At 45.9% G+C, this 21552-nt stretch overlaps 1 protein-coding gene across 6 annotated transcripts in view; it reads left to right on the plus strand.

Moving 5' to 3' along the window:
• The window catches only part of LOC110529607 (E3 ubiquitin-protein ligase TRIM9), a 27613-nt gene continuing 6061 nt past the window's right edge, over positions 1 to 21552 (plus strand). For 3 of the 6 annotated variants that reach the window (XR_016497680.1, XR_016497681.1, XM_036985031.2), the window contains exons 1-8: positions 24 to 840; positions 12964 to 13059; positions 14167 to 14289; positions 16350 to 16460; positions 17499 to 17652; positions 20032 to 20100; positions 20364 to 20524; positions 20902 to 21040. Coding sequence is in view for 2 of the 6 variants with exons in the window: in XM_036985031.2 (XP_036840926.1) it covers positions 85 to 840; positions 12964 to 13059; positions 14167 to 14289; positions 16350 to 16460; positions 17499 to 17652; positions 20032 to 20100; positions 20364 to 20524; positions 20902 to 21040 (1609 nt within the window). In the remaining 4 variants the exon portion in view is untranslated. Of the gene's footprint in view, positions 841 to 12963; positions 13060 to 14166; positions 14290 to 16349; positions 16461 to 17498; positions 17653 to 20031; positions 20101 to 20363; positions 20525 to 20901; positions 21041 to 21552 lie in introns of all 6 variants that reach the window. The other 3 variants (XM_036985032.2, XR_016497683.1, XR_016497682.1) reach the window with 3 other exon arrangements.

Raw genomic sequence — 21552 nt, forward strand, 5'->3', positions numbered from 1 at the left:
GTAAAACGGGCAAGGGAGCTGCCAGTATTAAATAGTGCTTGCTGCTCTTGCGTTCTGTGTGAGGAGCGTTGAATAGAAGACGTGATGGATGAAGAATTAAAATGCCCCGTTTGCGGTTCTCTTTTCAAGGATCCTATTCTTTTACCTTGCTCGCACAATGTGTGTTTGGCGTGCGCCCGAAATATCATTGTACAGACCCCAGAAGGCGAAACACCACCGCATAACCGTGCCTCCAACTCGGACTACGATTATTTGGATATGGACAAAATGAGCATGTATAGTGAAACGGACAGCGGTTATGGATCATACACGCCGTGCCTCAAGTCTCCAAATGGGGTGAGGGTGTTTCCTCCGACTCTGGTGCACCGCCACTGCTCCATAACGTGTCCTCTCTGTCACCGTAGTGTCTCTCTGGATGAGCGGGGGCTGAGGGGCTTTCCACGTAACCGGCTACTGGAGGCGATCGTGTCTCGGTATCAACAGAGCCGCTCTGCCAACGTGAAATGTCAGCTATGTGACCGCAACCCTGTCGATGCCACTGTGATGTGCGAGCAGTGTGACGTGTTTTACTGCACACCTTGCCAGCAGCGATGCCACCCTTCCCGTGGACCGCTGGCCAAACATCGATTAGTGCCACCGACCCAATCGCCAGTTGCAGGAGGACAGCAGATGCCCACCGCCACCTTGCGCAAACAGGGAACATGTGCAGACCATGACACGGTGAACTTTAGCATGTACTGCATCAACTGCAAGACTCCAGTGTGCATGAAGTGTCTGGAGGGTGGCAAGCATGGGAGTCACGATGTAAAACCTTTAGTGGCCATGTGGAAACAGCACAAGGTAAGGATGGAGGTGGTGGGGATGTCTTGGCCATAATCCGCTGCTCTGTGCAGCATCACATCACCGATGTCATCAGTGCCATTTAAATCATACCAACAATTTACTGTAAGGGACAATTCATCCGTGGTAACCTATAGTAGGCCTTTGCCAGCCAGCAACATTATAGCCTATTCACAGATTAATAAATAATTGGAGCCCACAAGTCTGACTCACTAGTGTCAGTTTACTAAACTTCAGTTTCTAGGCCAGATTTTCCCTGCCTACAGTACAGCTCTTGGTTTGTGAAAAGGTCACCAGTGCTGTGTAACATTCCCCATGGTTTTCTCAGCTCCCACTACATGGTGAAGAGGAGTAGGAGGCTGTGACTCAGAGCTGGGCTCTGCTCCTCCCAGGCATAGCATTTCTAAAGGCAGATTGTGGACTGAGAGATAGTAGAGTAGTACCCAATCACACACACATTACATTGAGCTATTACACAGCTATCACACATGAAATTAAATGCCTTTATCACCCTCAGAGCAAACTGGGTCACTAATCTCACATTTTGCATGATTGGGACTGTATGTATGCCCCACGACCTTCCTTCCATCCATCATTTACCAAACAGCATGCATCCGTCTTCCCACTCACCCTCACTGTTTAGAAGGGTTGCTCTGAGTTCAGTTCACTTTTATCACACTAGCCTACTGTCCCACAAAAGGACTGTGAAAATCACATAAGTGTGAAGCAGCATGTATAAGTAATGAGCCCTATAAATAAAAGATGCAGAAGCGCTTAGTCCATATATTTCCTGGGGTTGAGTGAGCTCAATTACACACCAGTACATTGTCAATTTTGTGTTTTTATGGCCAACATTCTGTATTGTCAAGAATGGGATGGTCAAATGAGCTCTTCTCAGGTTGGATGTGTGTGTGTGTGTGTGTGTGTGTGTGTGTGTGTGTGTGAGCGAACGAGAGAGAGATGGAATGGGAGTATGTGTTGATGAAGATGGGGAGGACATGATGTATTGGTCTGCTATTGTGGCAAATGATATCTGTACTGTTGAAGTTACACTATCACTCTTCACACCTCTTCTTGAATGAGTCCACTGCACCAGACAGCTCCCCATGTCACTGCACATTTACATTGAAGTAATTTAGCATATGCTGTTATGCAGAGCAACATACTTTAGTGAGTGCATACATTTTCATACTGGTCCCCCATGGGAATTGAACCCACAGCCTTGGCATTGCAAGCACCATGCTCCACCAACTGAGCCCAAATGTAAACAAGCCCAAATGTATGAATGAGTCCACTACACCAGGCAGCCCTTCATGTCACTGTCACTAGGATGTAATTCTGTTGTGACATAGGGGACTAATTCACATCTGTTACTCACATTCTCATCCACAGCTCCAGATCCACCCTATGCTCTGACATGCTTTATCATTTGTCCTCCTCTAGGAGCTGACAGAAAACTCAATTGAACAGACTCAACAACCAGTCTGTTAGTTAGGGTAGGAAGGCCTGGAGATTGCAGTGTTGATAGGAGAGAGAGAGAAAGGCTGCTGGTCCAAGGTTTCTTTTATGACCACAGATGGATTGTGGCATGTGGCCCAGAGGCAATTGTCATCCTTCATGCTGCAGAGATCCTTCATGCTGATAATGGAGAGGCGTGTGTGTGCTGACCGTCTGTGGACTGTGGAGAACATAATCAGCACTGAAAGTCCAACTACACACACACACACACACACACACACACACACACACACACACACACACACACACACACACCTCCTCTGCCGGACTGCTGCTGTCTCACTCCTCAAATCTGACCCACGTCCACTGGGAATGAGAGACTGTGTGTGTGTGTGTGTGTGAGCTCTTGTGTGGTGGGGTGTGTCTCTTATTACAGTGCTCAAGCTGTTGTATTGCACTTGGCTTGCTAGTGAGAATAACAATAAACCCCCATTAGTTTTTGTTGGACCTTCAGTTGTCAATCTTATCTTTCTATATGGGGATTCTTTTACAAAAATGATTTGAAAGTAATGTAAAGAAGGACATCGTTATGTTTATGTTATTTACAGTATGTCAAATGAAACAACGGAACACAAGGGACTGCCTTAGGGTATCAATTATATTTTTTCTCTCCTTTTACAGGCCTAACTGTGAGTTAGTGAAAAAAAATATTGCCAGGAATACATCATGAATATGTATTTACTAGAGGATAAACCACAGATGAGGGATTGGATGGTAAGTCACAGGGGTGTAGTTTCCTGTGAATGTCCTGTGGGCAGCCAAGCAGAGGCATCTGCTCACTAGGCACCAGCAGGCAGACATGCGCAATCGGGCCCAAGTCCAGAAGGGCAGCTCGCCGATTGTTAAAACCAACTTTGTTTTGTCCTGAATTCCCAAATAATGCACATTATAAATAGCCACAAAGACTCTTTTAGGAGATTAGAGAAACCATGGTTCCTCTTTGTAGATACAGATGATACTGCAGCTGGAGACAGCTTGCTATGCTACCTCAGGCATACAGAAAAAGGGAGCCCCTCTCCCAGACCCAGTAATGGCGTTGGCTCCAGAATGTAGGTCATGTAAAGTACAGTATCTCCCATCCCATTGAATATGTGTGCTGCATAGTTCCTGATACACTAGGCTTGGTAAATGCTGTGATGAATAAACGTTTGGTGATGGGGGAGCCAGGGGTAAAAGGATGAGTGCGTATACTTTATGTGTGCAACTACTGTAACCAAAGGCATAGGAACAGGAACATTTTTGAGCTATTTTTAGAGGAGAGAATGAGTGCTTGGGCAAGACCTTTGTGAAGTGTGTGGACATGAGATTGTAGTGCTGTGCGCAAATACTGCAAGTGTTACCATGGCTACATAGTGGCAAGTTACCAGAATGTTGGAAAAAATTGGGATTAATAAATCCTAACTTTGTAAGTGTATGTAACAGGTTTTACAATATGTGTATCAAATCAAATCAAATTTATTTATATAGCCCTTCGTACATCAGCTGATATCTCAAAGTGCTGTACAGAGAAACCCAGCCTAAAACCCCAAACAGCAAGCAATGCAGGTGTAGAAGCACGGTGGCTAGGAAAAACTCCCTAGAAAGGCCATATTAATATCTCAAATAGCAGGAATAATTTATGATCAATGCTTTTCGATGTATTTAGCTACACAACTGAAAGCTGACTGACCCATAGTATGAAAAAATAATTAATTAATTATTCCTTGCAAGTGTAATTTGAACTGGGCTTTATGTCATGGAAATTGTCCATATTCTGCACGTTCATACATATATTAATGTAGCAAATCCTATCAATATTTGATATCTTGTTAAGGCGCTTCCTTTTAAGTATATAACATAACGTTATTACTATAACTACTGTTCACTGAAGGAGGGAAATGAGGTCAAAAATAGTACGGGGAGTCGCACTCTTGCAACTTCTGTTGAAAGATCTACAATCACAACTGACAAGGCCAATGAAATCTGCACCTCGCTGGAAGTCCGGCTGGAAGTCCGGCTTTCCACAGGTGATAAGTGTGAGGCTCAAATTCATTCCTTCAATTTAATACCGCTCTTCACCAAGCCCAGGAACAGACGGTGCGGGGCCAAACAGGTGTTGTACCTCCTTCAGGGAACAGTAGTTATAGTCATAAAGTTACGTTCCCTTTGTCAGTCAACTTCGGTAGAACATACTATGGGGAAATATAATCGCAACCCAAGCCGACCCCAACAGATACTAAATGAAACGGCCCATGGCAGACCACCCAGACCTGACCCCGCCAAATGCGGCAGTCTGGGTATTGCGCACACGGCACACTGCCTGGTGACTTTTCCCTATCCCAGCCATTAGCACACTGTGTGCTATACTGGGAGCAGTGAGATCCAAGCGATAAAATCTCACAAAGTGTGTGGTGATGCCCAACCTGCCCAACCTGCCAGAGAGCCTCTCGGGTGGCGCAGTGGTTAAGGGCGCTATACTGCAGCGCCAGCTGCGCCACCAGAGACTCTAGGTTCACGCCCAGGCTTTGTCGTAACCGGCCGCGACCGGGAGGTCCGTGGGGCGACGCACAATTGGCCTAGAGTCGTCCGGGTTAGGGAGGGTTTGACCGGTAGGGAAATCCTTGTCTCATCGCGCACCAGCGACTCCTGTGGCGGGCCGGGCGCAGTGCGTGCTAACCAAGGTTGCCAGGTGCACGGTGTTTCCTCCGACACATTGGTGCGGCTGGCTTCCGGGTTGGATGGCGCTGTGTTAAGAAGCAGTGCGGCTTGGTTGGGTTGTGTATCGGAGGACGCATGACTTTCAACCTTCGTCTCTCCCGAGCCCGTACGAGAGTTGTAGCGATGAGGCAAGATAGTAGCTACTAAACAATTGGATACCACGAAATTGGGGAGAAAAAGGAGTAAAATTCAAAAAAAAAATCCCTGATGGAGTGGGCGTGTAATGTAAACCTGGCTCCTTACTGGTATATCCAGAAAATCCAGTGGGAGAGACGCTGCATAGAGAGCGTCCTGCCGCGAGCTGGATTAGCAAAAACAGACAAAAAGTTGGTCACATAAGCGGATATCCCGGTTACGTGCATAAAGCTCACACCGGACACAGGGCATGTAACCTTTGTTGCTCTTCAGAAGCAAAAAGGGAAATAGCTCAATAGTGAGATAGGACCTGTAGGACCTGTAGGACCTGTAGGACATAGCCATGACTTTCAGAGCGAAGGACGCATTTGGACACAACGCCAACTTAGAGTTTCCCAAGGCGAACTGAGTACAGGAAGGGTGTACGGAAAACGCATGGAGGTCCTCAACATGTTTAGGCAAAGCCATGAGCATGGAGGTTTTGTAGGAGAGGATTTTCAGATCCACCAATTCCAGAGGCTCAAAGGGGATGCACACAGTGCGTCCAAAACTAGCGCCAAGTCCGATGTGGGCGCAATAGGTTTAGAGATCGGTCTTTAGAGACCGGTTCTCTCTTTCAGGAACTGCACCACCAGGTTGCTCCCAGTGAGGTTCCGTCAATTCCCACATGACACGCTGAGACAGCGGCCATGTACACATTTAAAGTGGAGAATGCTTGAAAAGCTCCTGTAGGAACATCAGGATGTCCCTAAAAGAGCACTGAAAAGGAACAAGTCCTTTATCTTGGCACCAGAGCTCAAATGCATGCCACTTATACGCATACAGCCCTCTCATGGAGGGCACCCTTGCAGACTGAATGGTAACAATAACATTCTGAGGTAATTCTCTAGCCATGAAATTGGCCCTCTTAGGGGCCAGGCCCATAGGAACCAAATCTCTGGCCTCGGTGCCAAACCTGCCCTTGTGCCTTGGACAACTGGTCCATGTGCTACGGGAGTTTCCACGGGTCCCCGCCTAAAAAATGAACGTCTCTGCCTGGGCCACTGGAGAGCCACAAGAATCAATGGTAAGCACTCCTGGTGCACACACTCCAACGTGAGGTGAATCAGAACCACTGGCGGAAATGTGTAAAGGAGGTTCCAAGGCCACTGGTGCATCAGACTGTCCGTTCCCAATGGGGCACTTGGGTCCTTCATCGAGAAAAATGCTGAAAATGTCCCATACCTGGGAGAGAGGGTCCCACCTAGATAAAATATCTGCACCCCAGTAAAGGCAACTGGGGACATGCGTCACCCAAAGCAAAAGCATGTGCACACTTTTCCCCAGCAATAGGGAGTGAGTAAAGGTTAGGCGGGAGAGAGACAGTCTCTTCCCATCTGTTGATGCACGCCACCACTGAGATATTGTCGGTTCTGACCAGCACAAGCCAGCCCAACAAAAACTGGGGGAATCGCCTGAGTGCCAGATACTCTGGGTAATTGACATGCAATGCGCTCTGCACAGTGCGCTCTGCACAAGTGTCCATGCCCCCTGAATCGAGTTTCCATCTCCGCCGCTACCAGCCAATTGCTGTGAAAGCTGGTTGCTTGTGAGCATTCTGAGTTTATAGACTGAGGTCCTTGCTGAGGGCTTGTAGGTCTACAATGGGAACAAAAGTCCCATCTCTTTTCGTAACCAGGAATACCGGCCGTATGGACATAGGACCCACTCGGATTGCCTGCTTCTGGAGATGGGAGGATTTTTCCTCCCTCAAAATGGGCTCTGAGGCCTCGGAAACAGTCGATGTGATGACGTTGCATAAGCGTGGGGGATGCACAACAAATTGTAGCTTGATGTCACTGTTCCCATATTTACAATAACGGTCTACCCCGGCCAAACCCTAACTCAGACGACATTGGGAGTACCAATCTCGGCCGGTTGTGATACAGCCTGGAATTTAACCAGGGTCTGTGGTGAAGACCCTCTAGCACCATGACGCAGTGCCTTAGACCCCTGCGCCACTCGGAAGCCAGAAAGACTGTGCTTCCGTGAGACTGTTTGCCAAGCTTGGGGGCACTGTTGTCACAGTAATGTTTTTGCGGAGGGGCACACTGGTCATGGCCCCTTGCTCCGGGGGTTACCCCAGCCAAGTGCTCAGGGGGCTACTTTTTCATTGGAGGTGTGCGCAAAACCGGTTTCCTTCACTCCCTCCAACTCTAGGACCTGAAAATAGGAATGGGGTTGCCATAATGCTGGGGAAAGCTAGTAAATTTGACTTGCCAGAAGTTAAGCTAGCTTGCCGACTTTCACCAGGAGGCTTTTTTAGCATAAGCTAGGCTAGCTTGCGTCTTTGACCTCAGCGCGGTCCGTTTAGAATAACCAAGCAATTTAACACTACATACGGTATACTAAACAAGAGCGCTAACCCAGCAACACCACTGTGGCGAGCCAGGAATAGTTAGTAATAGCTAGCTTGCCTCAGATAGTTAGCCAACCTGGCTAGCATGCTATGCAGGGCTCATTTAGCTAGTCCGGTCTCGAAAGTCCACGTAGGACCGTATCACTGAGGTGGGACCGGACCCTTCATCAACAAGTCTGGGAAGAGAAGCAAGCAGTGCTTGACCGAGGCAGATACAGGTGGCGGGGGGTACACACCAAACCTGGCTGCGCTCTCTTTTTCGAGTAGCCTCCCGTAACTGGCATCAGAGTGCACAAGAGCCGGGTGCAGGCAAATGACATTTGCTCCCACCACCTAATCCGTCTCTGCTTCCTGCACCTCGGTCCAAGCTGAGGTACTGGCTTTCGGGAAAGGAAAGTCGCCATCAGTAATTCCAAGCTTCCTCAAGAATGATACATGTCCTTCCAGGGAGTTTGTACACAGTACGTGGCAATGCAAACACAAACTGTGTGCATTCTCTGTGATGCTGTACTGAGCTGGCTGTGCTGTGCAGCACTGTGCTGTGCTGGCTGTCGTGGACATGCTGTTGAGCGTTAGTCGGTCGTGGAGCAGCAGTGTGCCATACGGCCAGAGGATTTGTGTGAGGCTGAGCTGGGGAGGGAGATTGGTTCTGCTCTCATCCAGATGTGGAGCGCTAATGACACAGCTGCTGAGAGAGGGAGAAAGGGGAGGAGGTGGAGACAAAAAGAGAGGGGAAACAAAAAAGGAGATGGAGGCGATAAGAATCTAAGCTATTCCTCCAGGAGTGTCCCTAAAGACCCATTTGAAATCATGGCCAACACCGCAGATGAGCGCTGCAGCTTTGCATCGTCTTACCCAGATCCCCAAACACTGGGCTGGAAATGAATAGCTATGTTCCTCCACTGTTGAAAGTCTCTGCTCTTGAATGTCATGCACATTACTTAAGAGTTCTCTCTCTAATGACATTACTGGGTCTCTTCATTGCATTCATTGCATCAGATAATAAGAGAGGAAGGATGCTGCTGGCTGCCCTCTCTCTATGCTTCACGGAATTGTGGCTGAATGACGACATGGATATTCAGCTAGCGGGATACACGCTGCACCGGCAGGATAGAACAGCACACTCCGGTAAGACGAGGGGGGGGGGGGGGGGGGGGGGGCGGTCTGTGCATATTTGGAAACAACAGCTGGTGCAGGAAATCTAAGGAAGTCTCTAGATTTTGCTCGCCTGAAGTAGAGTATATTGTGATAAACTGCAGGCCACACTACTTGCCTAGAGAGTTCTCAGCTATACATTTCGTGGCTGTTTATTTACCACCACAGGCAGATGCTGGCACTAAGACCACACTCAGTCAGCTGTACAAGGAAATAAGCAAACAGGAAACCACTCACCCAGAGGCGGCGCTCCTAGTGGCCGGAGACTTTAATGCAGGGAAATTTAAATCAGTTCTACCAAATCTATATCAACATGTTAAATGTGCAACCAGTGGAAAGAAATTCTAGATCACCTGTACTCCACACCCAGAGACGCGTACAAAGCTCTCCCTCGCCCTCCATTTGGTAAATCCGACCACAACTCTATCCTCCTGATTCTTGCTTACAAGCAAAAATTAAAGCAGGAAGCACCAGTGACTCGGTCTATAAAGAATGGTCAGATGAAGCAGATGCTAAACTACAGGACTGCTTTGCTATCACAGACTGGAACATGTACTGGGATTCTTCCGATGACATTGAGGAATACACCACATCAGTCACTGGCTTTATCAATAAGTGCATTGAGGACGTCGTCCCCACAGTGACTGTATGTACATACCCCAACCAGAAGCCATGGATTACAGGCAACATTCACACTGAGCTAAAGGGTAGACCTGCCGCTTTCAAGGTGCGGGACACTAACCCGGAAGCTTACAAGAAATCCTGCTATGCCCTGCGACGAACCATCAAACAGGCAAAGTGTCAATACAGGGCTAAGATTGAGTCATACTACACCGGATCCGACGCACGTCTTATGTGGCAGGGCTTGCAAACTATTACAGACTACAAAGGGAAGCACAGCCGCGAGCTGCCCAGTGACACGAGCCTACCAGACAAGCTAAATCACTTATATGCTCGCTTCGAGGCAAGCAACACTGAGGCATGCATGAGAGCATCAGCTGTTCCGGACGACTGTGTGATCACACTCTCCAAAGCCGACGTGAGTAAGACCTTTAAACAGGTCAACATTCACAAGGCTGTGAGGCCAGACGGATTACCAGAACGTGTGCTCCGGGCATGTGCTGACCAACTGGCAGGTGTCTTCACTGACATTTTCAACATGTCCCTGATTGAGTCTGTAATACCAACATGCTTCAAGCAGACCACCATAGTCCCTGTGCCCAAGAACACAAAGGCAACCTGCCTAAATGACTACAGACCCATAGCACTCACGTCTGTAGCCATGAAGTGCTTTGAAAGGCTGGTAATGGCTCACATCAACACCATTATCCCAGAAACCCTAGACCCACTCCAATTTGCATACTGCCCAAACAGATCCACAGATGATGCAATCTCTATTGCACTCCACACTGCCCTTTCCCACCTGGACAAAAGGAACACCTATGTGAGAATGCTGTTCATTGACTACAGCTCAGCATTCAACACCATAGTACCCTCAAAGCTCATCACCAAGCTAAGGAACCTGGGACTAAACACCTCCCTCTGCAACTGGATCCTGGACTTCCTGACAGGCCTCCCCCAGGTGGTGAGGGTAGGTAGCAACACATCTGCCACGCTGATCCTCAACACTGGAGCTCCCCAGCGGAGAGTGCTAAGTCCCCTCCTGTACTCCCTGTTCACCCACGACTGCATGGCCAGGCACGACTCCAACACCATCATTAAGTTTGCTGACGACACTACAGCAAACAGGAAACCTTGCCTGATCACCGACAACGACGAGTTAGCCTATAGGGAGGAGGTCAGAGACCTGGCCAGGTGGTGCTAGAATAACAACCCATCCCTCAATGTAACCAAGACTAAGGAGATGATTGGGGAATACAGGAAAAGGAGCACCGAGCACGTCCCCATTTTCATCGACAGGGCTGTAGTGGAGCAGGTTGAGAGCTTCATATTCCTTGGTGTCCACATCAACAACACACCAAGACAGTTGTGAAGAGGGCACGACAAAGCCTATTCCCCCTCTGGAAACTAAAAAGATTTTGCATGGGTCCTGAGATCCTCAAAAGGTTCTACAGCTGCAACATCAAGAGCACTGGTTGCATCACTGCCTGGTACGGCAATTGCTCGGCCTCCGACCGCTTCAAAAGGTAGTGCATCCAGGACCACTACACCAGGCGGTGTCAGAGGCAAAAGGCCCTAAAAATTGTCAAAGACCCCAGCCACCCCAGTCATAGACTGTTCTCTCTACTACCGCATGGCAAGCGGTACCGGAGTGCCAAGTCTAGGACAAAAAGGATTCTCAACAGTTTTTACCCCCATAAGGCTCCTGAACAGGTAACCAATGATTACCCGGACTATTTGCATTGTGTGCACCCCCCAACCCCTCTTTTACGCTGCTGCTGCTACTCTCTGTTTATCATATATGCACAGTCACTTTAACTATACATTCATGTACATACTACCTAAATTGGCCCGACCAACCAGTGCTCCCGCACATTGGCTAACCGGGCTATCTGCATTGTGTCCCACCACCCGCCAACCCCTCTTTTTACGCTTCTGCTACTCTCTGTTCATCATATATGCATAATCACTTTAACGATACCTACATGTACATACTACCTCAATAAGCCTGACTAACAGGTGTATATAGCCTTGCTACTCTTTTTTCAAATGTCTTTTTACTGTTGTTTTATTTCTTTACTTACTTTACCCCCCCCCCCCCCCCCCCCCCCCCCCACACACACACACACACATTTTTTTCTTTTTGCACCATTGGTTAGAGCCTGTAAGTAAGCATTTCACTGTAAGGTCTACCTACACCTGTTGTATTCGGCACATGTGACAAATAAACTTTGATTTGATTTGTTGACAGGAAAAAGGATGTCTCTCCCCCCTTTTTTCTGGAGGAAATACATTACTATTAAGGGTACATTTGTAAAATTATGAATTGGATTCCTCTTTGAAGAATAGAGCCTCACCTTTCATCTAATGACCCGTATTAATCATTACTTCACAACAGGTGTTTCTTCCTGCCATAGCTCACCTGTCATCCTTAGTGACAGTGAAGGGGTTATGTAGGTCATCTACCACTGAGGCTGTAATCCATCTCTACAAATGAGATCGCTACCACTTCTGAGCCACATGAGGACAATATCCAGAACTTAATTATAACATGAAGTTTAGTATTAGCTCATAAAGAAAAACTGGATCTTACAATGGGGGCTCATGACAAGACCGATAAAACCTTGAAGATATGGCTCCCTTGGTCATTTCTTCATGTTGAGCAGTAGCATCCTTCCTTACCATATTGAATCCAACTCTCCCATACAACACTGTTAGGATAAACAAGCACAACCCAGTGAAAGGACATTAATTGGTGTTGTGCAGGAGGTTGCTATGTGGCAGGCTCTGTCCCCATAGGAGGGCCCCCGGACCCCTCCCCCTGACCCCCGGAGGTCACCCAGACACAGTGTCACAGTATAGAGAGAAAGGGCTTAGCAGACATACACTGGCCTGGCAATGCACCCTTGTCTTGTCCTATCTGTCTGGGGCTGTGACTCGGGCCCTGGTGGAAAGAAACAGCAAAGAGGAGGGGAATCACTCATCCCCTTGTTAGCGGTGCAGACAGACAGCTTGTTTTGCCAGATGGCTTGATTTGCGGCCCTCTTGAACCTACGCACATAGCCCACAGGCCCAGCCCCAGAGAAGCCCTACAGGGAGGCCCAGAGGAAAAGGAGCAGGTGGGAGGAGCGGGGGGGGGGGGGGGGGGGGGGGTGTTATTGGATCCTGGCCAGATTGATCACAGCAGGGTTGGTTTACACCATGATTACCCATCACTCATGGGCCATGAGCCTCAGCACAGAGCAGATCTGGTGAAAGATAGAGAAATAAATGATTATAGGACTACAAGGTGAGGGCTTGACTTCTACACATGGCTTTGAGGTGCTCGTTTGAATCTCCTTGATTATTATGACGAAAGAGGTCATGTGGGTGGGCTTGAGTGAAGTGTTTATTAGTTGTTTGCATCATCGCTGGTACTGTACTGAGTATTTCGTCACTGGTACTGCCCCAGGCTTTAATCTTAACATGTTAGAGAAGTGACATGGAGAGTTATTGCTCAGAAGTGGCTGCATTCTCAAACTCATTCAATTGAAATGTCTGCATAGATTATATTTTTATTTTTTATTTTGGATGATTAATTGTGTGTTTTTGATTCACAGTGTCAACTGTCCCAAGCTTTGAATGGTGTGTCAGATAAAGCCAAGGATGCCAAGGAATTTCTGGTGCAGTTGAAGAACATGCTTCAGCAGATACAGGTAGCATTGGGTCTTGCAGATCCAATTGAAATATCCACATGTATTGAAATAGAATACTGTTATTTCTGTCCTATATCAATTTAACTTGTATTCCCCATAAACGACTTACCTGTAGTCAACTTTGTAGATCAAGGGTATACAGATGCTCAACAAATACTTAAAAGAAAGAAGAAATAAGCTCCAGATTCATACAATGTCACTTTCTGGAATCTTTTTATTATGCAGGAAACTTGTGGGGACTATAAAAGGTTTTTATTTATTTTTAGGCTGGCACTACATATAATGCACTTCTTGTCGCTCAGTGGGTACAAAGGTATCTGTTTGTGACCACGCTCACAGCTGAAGCAGGAGAGGGCTGCTGTGCCACTCTAATCAGCACGGCAACGCTGTCCACAGGGACTGCCCCAGACAATCGCAGCTTTTATACTGCACTTCCATGTCTTATCAGTCGCAGCAATGCTGTCTATTGTCAAAGACCCCCCCCTTGTTTTTACACTGCTGCTACTTGTGGTTTATTATCTATGCATAGTCACTTCACCCCTACCTACATGTACAAATTACCTCAACTAACCTGTACCCTGCACACTGACTCAATACTCGTACCCCCTGTATATAGCCCTGTTATTGTTATTTTATTGTGTTACTTTTTATAATTTTTTACTTTAGTTTATTTAGTAAATATTTTCTTAACTATTTATTGAACTGCATTGTTAGTTAAGGGCTTGTAAGGAAGCATTTCACAGTAGGTTCTACACCTGTTTGGTGCATGTGGCATGTACTGTATTTTGTGCATGTGACAAATAAAATGTGATTTATTAAGACTCTTATTTTCGGTTTGAGAGGATTGTATTTGAGTAAAATCCCAGCTCTGCTCATCCTTGAACTGAGTGCAAAGTGTTTCTAGATTAGAATTCTCTATCTCAGGCCTCATCTACTCTCACATAAATGATTGATATACAGTGTCGATGATGGATGATTTAACAGGAGTCAGCGTGGTGTCAGAATATGCAGTCCGGTGGTGTCCTTGCCCCCTGTCTCTCTGTGTCTCGCCCTAGCGCCCTGTACCTCCCTGTTCTGTCATTAAGCGATGTGTTGTGTTCCTGGCAGGAGAATGGGGTGGAGTTCGAGGCCTGCCTGGTGGCTCAGTGTGACGCCCTTATTGAGGCTCTGACGCGGCAGAAAGCCAAGCTCCTCACCAAGGTTACCAAAGAGAGGGAGTACAAGCTCAAGGTGGGTCAGTGGGTCTGATCTGATGGACGCTCCAACAGCTTGATGGGTGGGAACGTCATGTTGACTGCAGTCTCACACACCAGACCAAGCTTGGATTATACTGTGCACAATTAGCCTGGGGACCAAGTTATGTTGGCTGTAATGTACAGATGGCATCATTCAGTTCGGTGAATGGTTTATGGTTTATTGATAACAATAATCACAGTACTCTCTCTGCATCAAATATGTTAACATGACTTTGCACACTTAAAAAATATGATCAATAGATAACTGTTATTCATAATACAACTCTGAGTTGTGATAGACTCAGCTGTCAGCTCTCTCTAGCAACAAAGGGCATCCAGGGTTGTGCACTTGTTTTGGCCTAGGTCGAGGTGCATCTGGACCCAGGTCTCTTTCCTCTCCTCCCCCTGTCCTCTCCTTCTGAAGCCCCAGCTGAGGGGTGGGCCTTGGCCTGTAGGCTGGCTGGCGTTAAGCTCTCAGTGGGTCACATGGATCCATGCCCAGGCTCAACGTGCCCGGCTGGAGGATTGGGGCTTCAGAGGACAGCTGTTGTGTTTATCAGGGCTGGAGCTGAAGAGCAGCTAGGACTGCTGCAGCATCACACAGCAGAAAAAAGGGTCTTTTCATTTCACTTTGATTAAGGCCATCAAACTAATGTGCCCTTTTCAGAAGATTACAAAATAAGAGTTTTATGGACTTTAGTTCACGGCCATATGGTAAAGTCAGTAACTGGACTGTAAATAGCAGTTGTTGGGCTTTTACCAAACTACTGTCGTGACAGCATTTTGTGTCCATTACATTTGATCTCCTACAGTGTGGTGGAGATGGATGGTGGTGATAAGCGGTAAGCTACTTTATATCAGCTACAAGACAATGATCCCTGACTGAAAATATTTCAGCTATCACGCAGCTGTTTCTATCATCAAAGGCACAAATATCTTATTTTTTATAATGTAATCCCAACATCGGGGCATTTGTTTCCCCCTGTTCAATCGTCAAGTGTTGTGTTAGTTTGTGTCGGTGAACGTCATTTTCTACTCTAATTAATTTCTTCCGAGCCAGTAGTCTGTCGGCTGTGTTTTTATCAGTGGCCTCTTTCGCCACGCTACACATTCCCAAGGAGAGAGTAATGTCATGTGATTCGTGACAGTCTAGTCCAGGCATAATCCATAGAATGCTGGATTGTTATTGTTTTCATGTTGCGTGATGTGAGGATTATACAGTCAATTCAATCTGAGTTGTTACAGTTATTTACTGCCCATTCATTATCATTGGATAGATATGACAGTTCCTGACTGTCCTCTGGTGTGTTTATATTTGTGTGATATTTTATTCAATCTAACCTTTCGGAATGCTAATTTTATGCTTATTTTATTAAATTAAGATCCAGTTGAATAGTTTATGAGCATTTAAGTAATTATGGGCCTATTGCCTGTATGTGTCAGTGACTTAATCAAATTATTTATTGGATACGTTTGGAATTTTAAGGCTTGATTTGATAATATAGTGATTAACTGCTTTGAAATTAATCTACCTTGTATGACCTTTTCATTATAATCTGATAGTCATATTTTTTTCCTGAAAATGCAAAGATGAGTTGAACACATGAGCAGGTATAAGTGGTCTACCCAAAAAATGGCTCATAAAATGGTGACAGTCCACTGAATTTCAATTAGCTGTGAATGAATGGCTTTGACACTCACCCAAATTCCTTTTCCCCAGTGCTCTATGGAGAGGGGGAAGCACACAGAGTCAAACATGTGGTTTCCATATGTTTGATGCGTTTGATACCGCTCCATTTATTCCATTCCAGACATTACAATGAGCCTGCCCTCCTATAGCTCCTCCCACCAGCCTCCTCTGATGTGCAACTACTCTTCCTGGGGTCCACGTGTGTGTGTGTGTGTGTGTGTGTGTGTGTGTGTGTGTGTGTGTGTGTGTGTGTGTGTGTGTGTGTGTGTGTGTGTGTGTGTGTGTGTGAAATGCCTGCCCAGTGTTAATATGACATTAAAGGGTGCCTGTCTGTGTCCTTCTGGCTTCTCATGTGTTGTGTTCAGGTGGTGCGTGACCAGATCACTCACTGCACTATGAAGCTACGTCAGACTACAGGCATGATGGAGTACTGTCTGGAGGTGATCAAAGAGAACGACCCCAGCGGCTTCCTGCAGGTACAGTAGTGATGTATGGAAGGATAGATGAATGGGTCAGGAGCTCTGCTAGTAGAAGGTTATGGATGAGGCTATCCTTGCTGCCTGCCGGTCTGCCTCTCACGCAGAGAAAACTTCCCTCAGATGTCCCTGTCTCCTACTGGGCTATAAATGCTAAGACCAAATAGAGGAGACCTTTGAAGAACTGCTTATATCTTTTACTATACTTATAAATATTGATTGAGTACATATGATAAGTTTGTAGAAAGATGTGAATACATGTTTTTGTTGTTGGCGAAGTGTGGATGAAGATATTGATACTTGATAGGTCATTCCAAACCATTTCTCATTGGCTTGCACTAATACAGATTAACGTGATACTGAATGTTGGTATGTGACACCCTCATCTAGGTGACTTGTCATATTTAGTTCCCCACACCATTAGCCGGAAGCCATTGATTCTCCTGGTCTTTTGATAAGAGTGGTCTGAATCAGATGAAATAGAGTGGAAAGACTATTTTCTGGGAATCGATGCTTATCTCCTCCCTTCAAATTTGTTTGAAGTATTGATTGTACAGTTTCTTATACCCCTTGGAACAAAATCTGTGCTCTGTACATAAAAGCTTGTATAAATTCTTACAAAAGCTCTGCAGGTAGCATGAAAGCTGGTACCCTACAGTAGTGATTCCCAACCAGGTGTACTAGAACCCCAGGGGGTACTCGGCCCATCCACAGGGGGTACTTGAGAAGACTCCTGAGTCCACTGGGCTACTGGTAAAATGCACATGAGGGGGTACTTCAGGGGCACTTTGCGCAGAGCCAAATTCTGTTGTTGGTGTAGTAACTGAATAAGGTTGGGAACCAGTGCCCTACAGGGTTATTCCTAAATGCAGCACATTTCCTGCTGGCATTTTTCCCGAAGCACAAAGCCTCGAATAAATCATAAAAAGCCAACCATATTGCGCTCTGTAATAGTATATTTACTATGTAGATTCAAGTTTTAGGGGAGTTGTATCTTCTTTGATGCTAAACCCTCCTGCTGTGTGTGTGTCTGTGTAGATCTCCGATGCGCTGATCAAACGTGTGACATCGTCTCAGGACCAGTGGGTCAAAGGGGCTCTGGAGCCCAAGGTGGGCCCTGAGTTTGACCTGACCCTGAACACCGACCCCCTGCTTCAGACCATAATACAGCTGGACTTTGTCCAGAGCAAAGGTACCCAATCTATGTAACGTTTTAATCCGTTTTATACGTCATATTCATATACTTGCTACAGTTTGTATAGTGTGAGTCTATTCATACACATTTAATATATTGTTACATTGTTAAGGACAGTTTGAAATTTACTGGGGGGGGGGGGGGGGGGGGGGCTGGTCCAACTCAAGTTGTCATGAAAAACAAATGCACCCCTCCCCAAAGTTTTCACACCCTTCCCTTCCCTTGTACTGTAAAATAAATTGAACACCCTCCCCCTGCATAGAATTAACTCTAAATAATGTTTAAGACCACAAATAACAATGACTGTAGCAACCATGTATTTATAAACGTGGATATCTACTTTACCACTTCAGCATGCTTTTGTGGAACAGTCGATGCCACGCAGGGCTACGGGCCAGAATGTTGAGGGTTCGCCGACCACCACAGACGAGCTCCCTCTCCCTGTCTGTTTCATTACACAACGATCGGAGCCTGGTGCAGACAATGATCAGCTAGGGGGAAATCTGATTTCAAACATTTTGATGCCATATTTATAATTATATAAAATATATGCAACAAATCTTAGGTTTCTGTGCCAATGCACCACACAACCAATAAGCAAAGCATACAGACTTCGGGCACTTCAATATCATGGTTTCTGTTTTCAACACCACAATAAATAGACTATATCAATCTGGACAAACAGAATACATCCCTCCCTCTTGTAGGCTTACCCTGTATTAAAGACTTGGCTTGAAAAAAGCAGAATGTCATTAAACATTTTGATGTTTTGTAACAGATGTCTCTTTCCATTCATCAATTGGCCGCTGCAGTTTGGAATGATTGATTGATAGATTTTGTCAGTTAAAAAAAGACATATACTGTACACAAAGATTTTTTTTTAAAGTGACCAGCATTTCACAATAAAGTCGGCAACTTATTTCCATTGTGGTCCCTATCTGTTTACATAAATACTATACAATTACATAAATACAGACACATTACAGAGATAGACCAAAAAAATGCTCAACCTCCAGATGAGTGTGAAGGGGGAGTTTAAGTACAATTCTCTCAAGCTATTCCTTGTGTTTCGATGAAATCACATCGGTGTCGTAGCTCCGGCATATCTCTCTCTGAGAGAGCATATAGCATATGCAAAACTTTAAAGCCTATTTTTTTGAGGGGGGTTTAGGCTACTTTCCTAAAATAAATCATTGTTCACCTCACGGTTCAGCTGTCAGAGATTTTAGTGTAAAATGTATCTGGGCATTGCATGCCCACTGTATTATATTCATATTTAAATAAATAAGTTTAGGCCTAACCCCAGAGAGAGAGATATGCCGATGCTTCGACATCGATGTGATTTCTTTATGTCAGATGGCTAGTGCGTCTGCTATACAGATATAGACCTACATAAGGAGGGTAATTAGTAAAAAATGTATCCATCAATGTTGTATAAAGATAAGCATTATATTGTTAGATTATAGGAGTAGTTCTGGTAGGGCTGAAACTGTCTTCCTCAAGTTCAGCTTTCGGAGTCAGTTGGAGAGCTTAAAAGCCACACCATACTAAACCTTCACAAACGTTTCTAAACTTTATTAGGTTAATATCAAAAGTAAGTCGAGCCATTCTTTATAGCAAAAATACGAGCAGATGAGTGAATGTAAACCAGGGACTAAAGGCACTACCCTCCCCTATGCCCCTCAAAAAACACACAACCCTCCCCAAAGCAAAACAAAAAAGTTTGATAACCCTCCCCTAACCCTCCCCCAGTGAATTTCAATCTGTCCCTTAGATTTCAGTGGACTCATCTTTTAAGTGTCCTGACTGTACTGTGTTTTTGTATGGCTGTTCATCAGTTGAGCAGATACTCTTGTCTCTTGTGAAATGCATAATCTGTACTCATTCTGTGCTTAATTGCTTGGTGAAGTGGTAGAAACGTTTTTGCAAAACTGACCAGAAAGGTGTCCATGTTTTACAATCCAAATGCTTGGCTGATGTGACCAAGTTCACTATTCTGAGTATACTATGTGTCCACAGCTATTTTGCCATTAGTCTATTTAACCATGCAACGAAATATTATGCTTGAGTAAATCTGAGGAAGATTTGTAGTGTATATCCCCTGGCAATGTCCTAGAATACCAGGATATATTTTTTTATAAACTAATATGTATTTCAGTTCGCTTCAACACTTACTGAAGCAGACAAGATTTTCCCTTACCCAGTTGCCAACTCAGTCTGGCCCAAATAAAACGTAATGTAAAACAAATGTGATTTTGAACCCATGGGGAGTTGAACCAGCATTCTCTTGAGAAAGCACTGCAGTTGATCAGTTCCACTATGTTGCAAAATAACTCAAGCATCACACATGAACAAATGTCCAATATCGTGTTTCAGATATTCAGGAGACTCCATTATTGAAACAAATGCATGCAGGTGGACTGAAAGACACGGAGAGCTCAGGAGGTATTTCAGAGCTGCTATATGATCATCCAAATCCAAGTTGTCCCCTTTTCCTCCTTGAGACCTGCCAGCCCACACCAGGCCACCACGCTAAGGGGCATAGAGTGGTCCCGATGGTGCTCTCTTCCCATGCATGTTTTACCCTTTACACTCTTCCCTTTTAAATGTGACACCTGCCTGACAACAACCACTATCACCGCTACTTATCCATGCAGTGATCGATGTTAACTCCTCTATGGTGTTCCTGCCATCCGTTTTTATTCCAGTGGAGTCTGCCACGGTGCCCCCGGCCCCCCTGCTGCAGCTGGAGAAGTGCTGCACCCGCAACAACAGTGCCACCCTGGCCTGGAGGGTCAGTGTGTCCCCTAGCAACCCCATTGAAGGCTACGTCCTGGAGCTGGACGACGGCAACGGGGGTCAATACAGGGTCAGATAATACTTCATATATTAGAGACGGTGTGTGTCGTCATGTCCGACGCTCCATGTAGTCTGACACTAGGATGGAGCACTTCACGCTCTGCTGTTTTAACAGTAGATTTAGTCAAAGAATTGAATACTTTAATCAAAGAAAGTTGATGCTCATTATGCAATGCAAGGAATCTATGGGAAATATTTTATTTAGCCAAGATTATTTCAATATGTGTAATACATTTCCACTGTAATTATATGTGGAGTAAATTTCCCCTATAGACAACAGTTGTCACCTCTACGGAATCTTTTATTATTCATAGTGCTTGTGCTGGAGTCAGAGCTCTAACTAACGCCAGAAGGTCCTGTGCTGTACTGTATATCTGCATGTCCTAGGAGGTGTATGTAGGGAAGGAGACCGTGTGCACCGTGGACGGCCTACACTTCAACAGTTCCTACAACGCCAGAGTCAAGGCCTACAACTCCACCGGGGTGGGGCCCTATAGCAAAACTGTGGTGCTGAAGACATCTGACGGTGGGTCTTCTTTCTGTCTTCTCTCTCTGTGGACCTAACTGTAGACATGAAAGGGAAGACCACTCTCTGACTGGGGACCAGGGGACGGCAGGCTTAATTAGTACCCGGGGTGCAGTATGATACTCTGTATTCAGCACTGCTGAGCCAAAATAGTCCTCTGGGACATCCAGGCCTGCTGTTTGCCGGCAGTGCCTCTCCCTTCCATCAACCAGCAACACTCTTGTTTTTGTCCTAAATGCAATGGCATCCCGATCCCACTTTAATGGAAGGTGACTCTGAGGAATGCCACCTGCTCGGCATCTGACCGTAAGGCACTACAGAGGGTAGTGTGTATGGCCCAGTACATCACTGGGGCCAAGCTTCCTGCCATCCAGGACCTATATAATAGGCAGTGTCAGAGGAAAGCCCATACAATTGTCAGAGACTCCAGTCACCCAAGTTATAGGCTGTTTTTTCTGCTACCGCACAGCAGGCGGTACCAGAGGGCCAAGTCGAGGATCGAAAGGCTACTT

The sequence above is a fragment of the Oncorhynchus mykiss genome, chromosome 8 (genome assembly GCF_057628025.1).
Source record: "Oncorhynchus mykiss isolate SJ-2025 chromosome 8, ASM5762802v1, whole genome shotgun sequence".
NCBI lineage: Eukaryota > Metazoa > Chordata > Actinopteri > Salmoniformes > Salmonidae > Oncorhynchus > Oncorhynchus mykiss.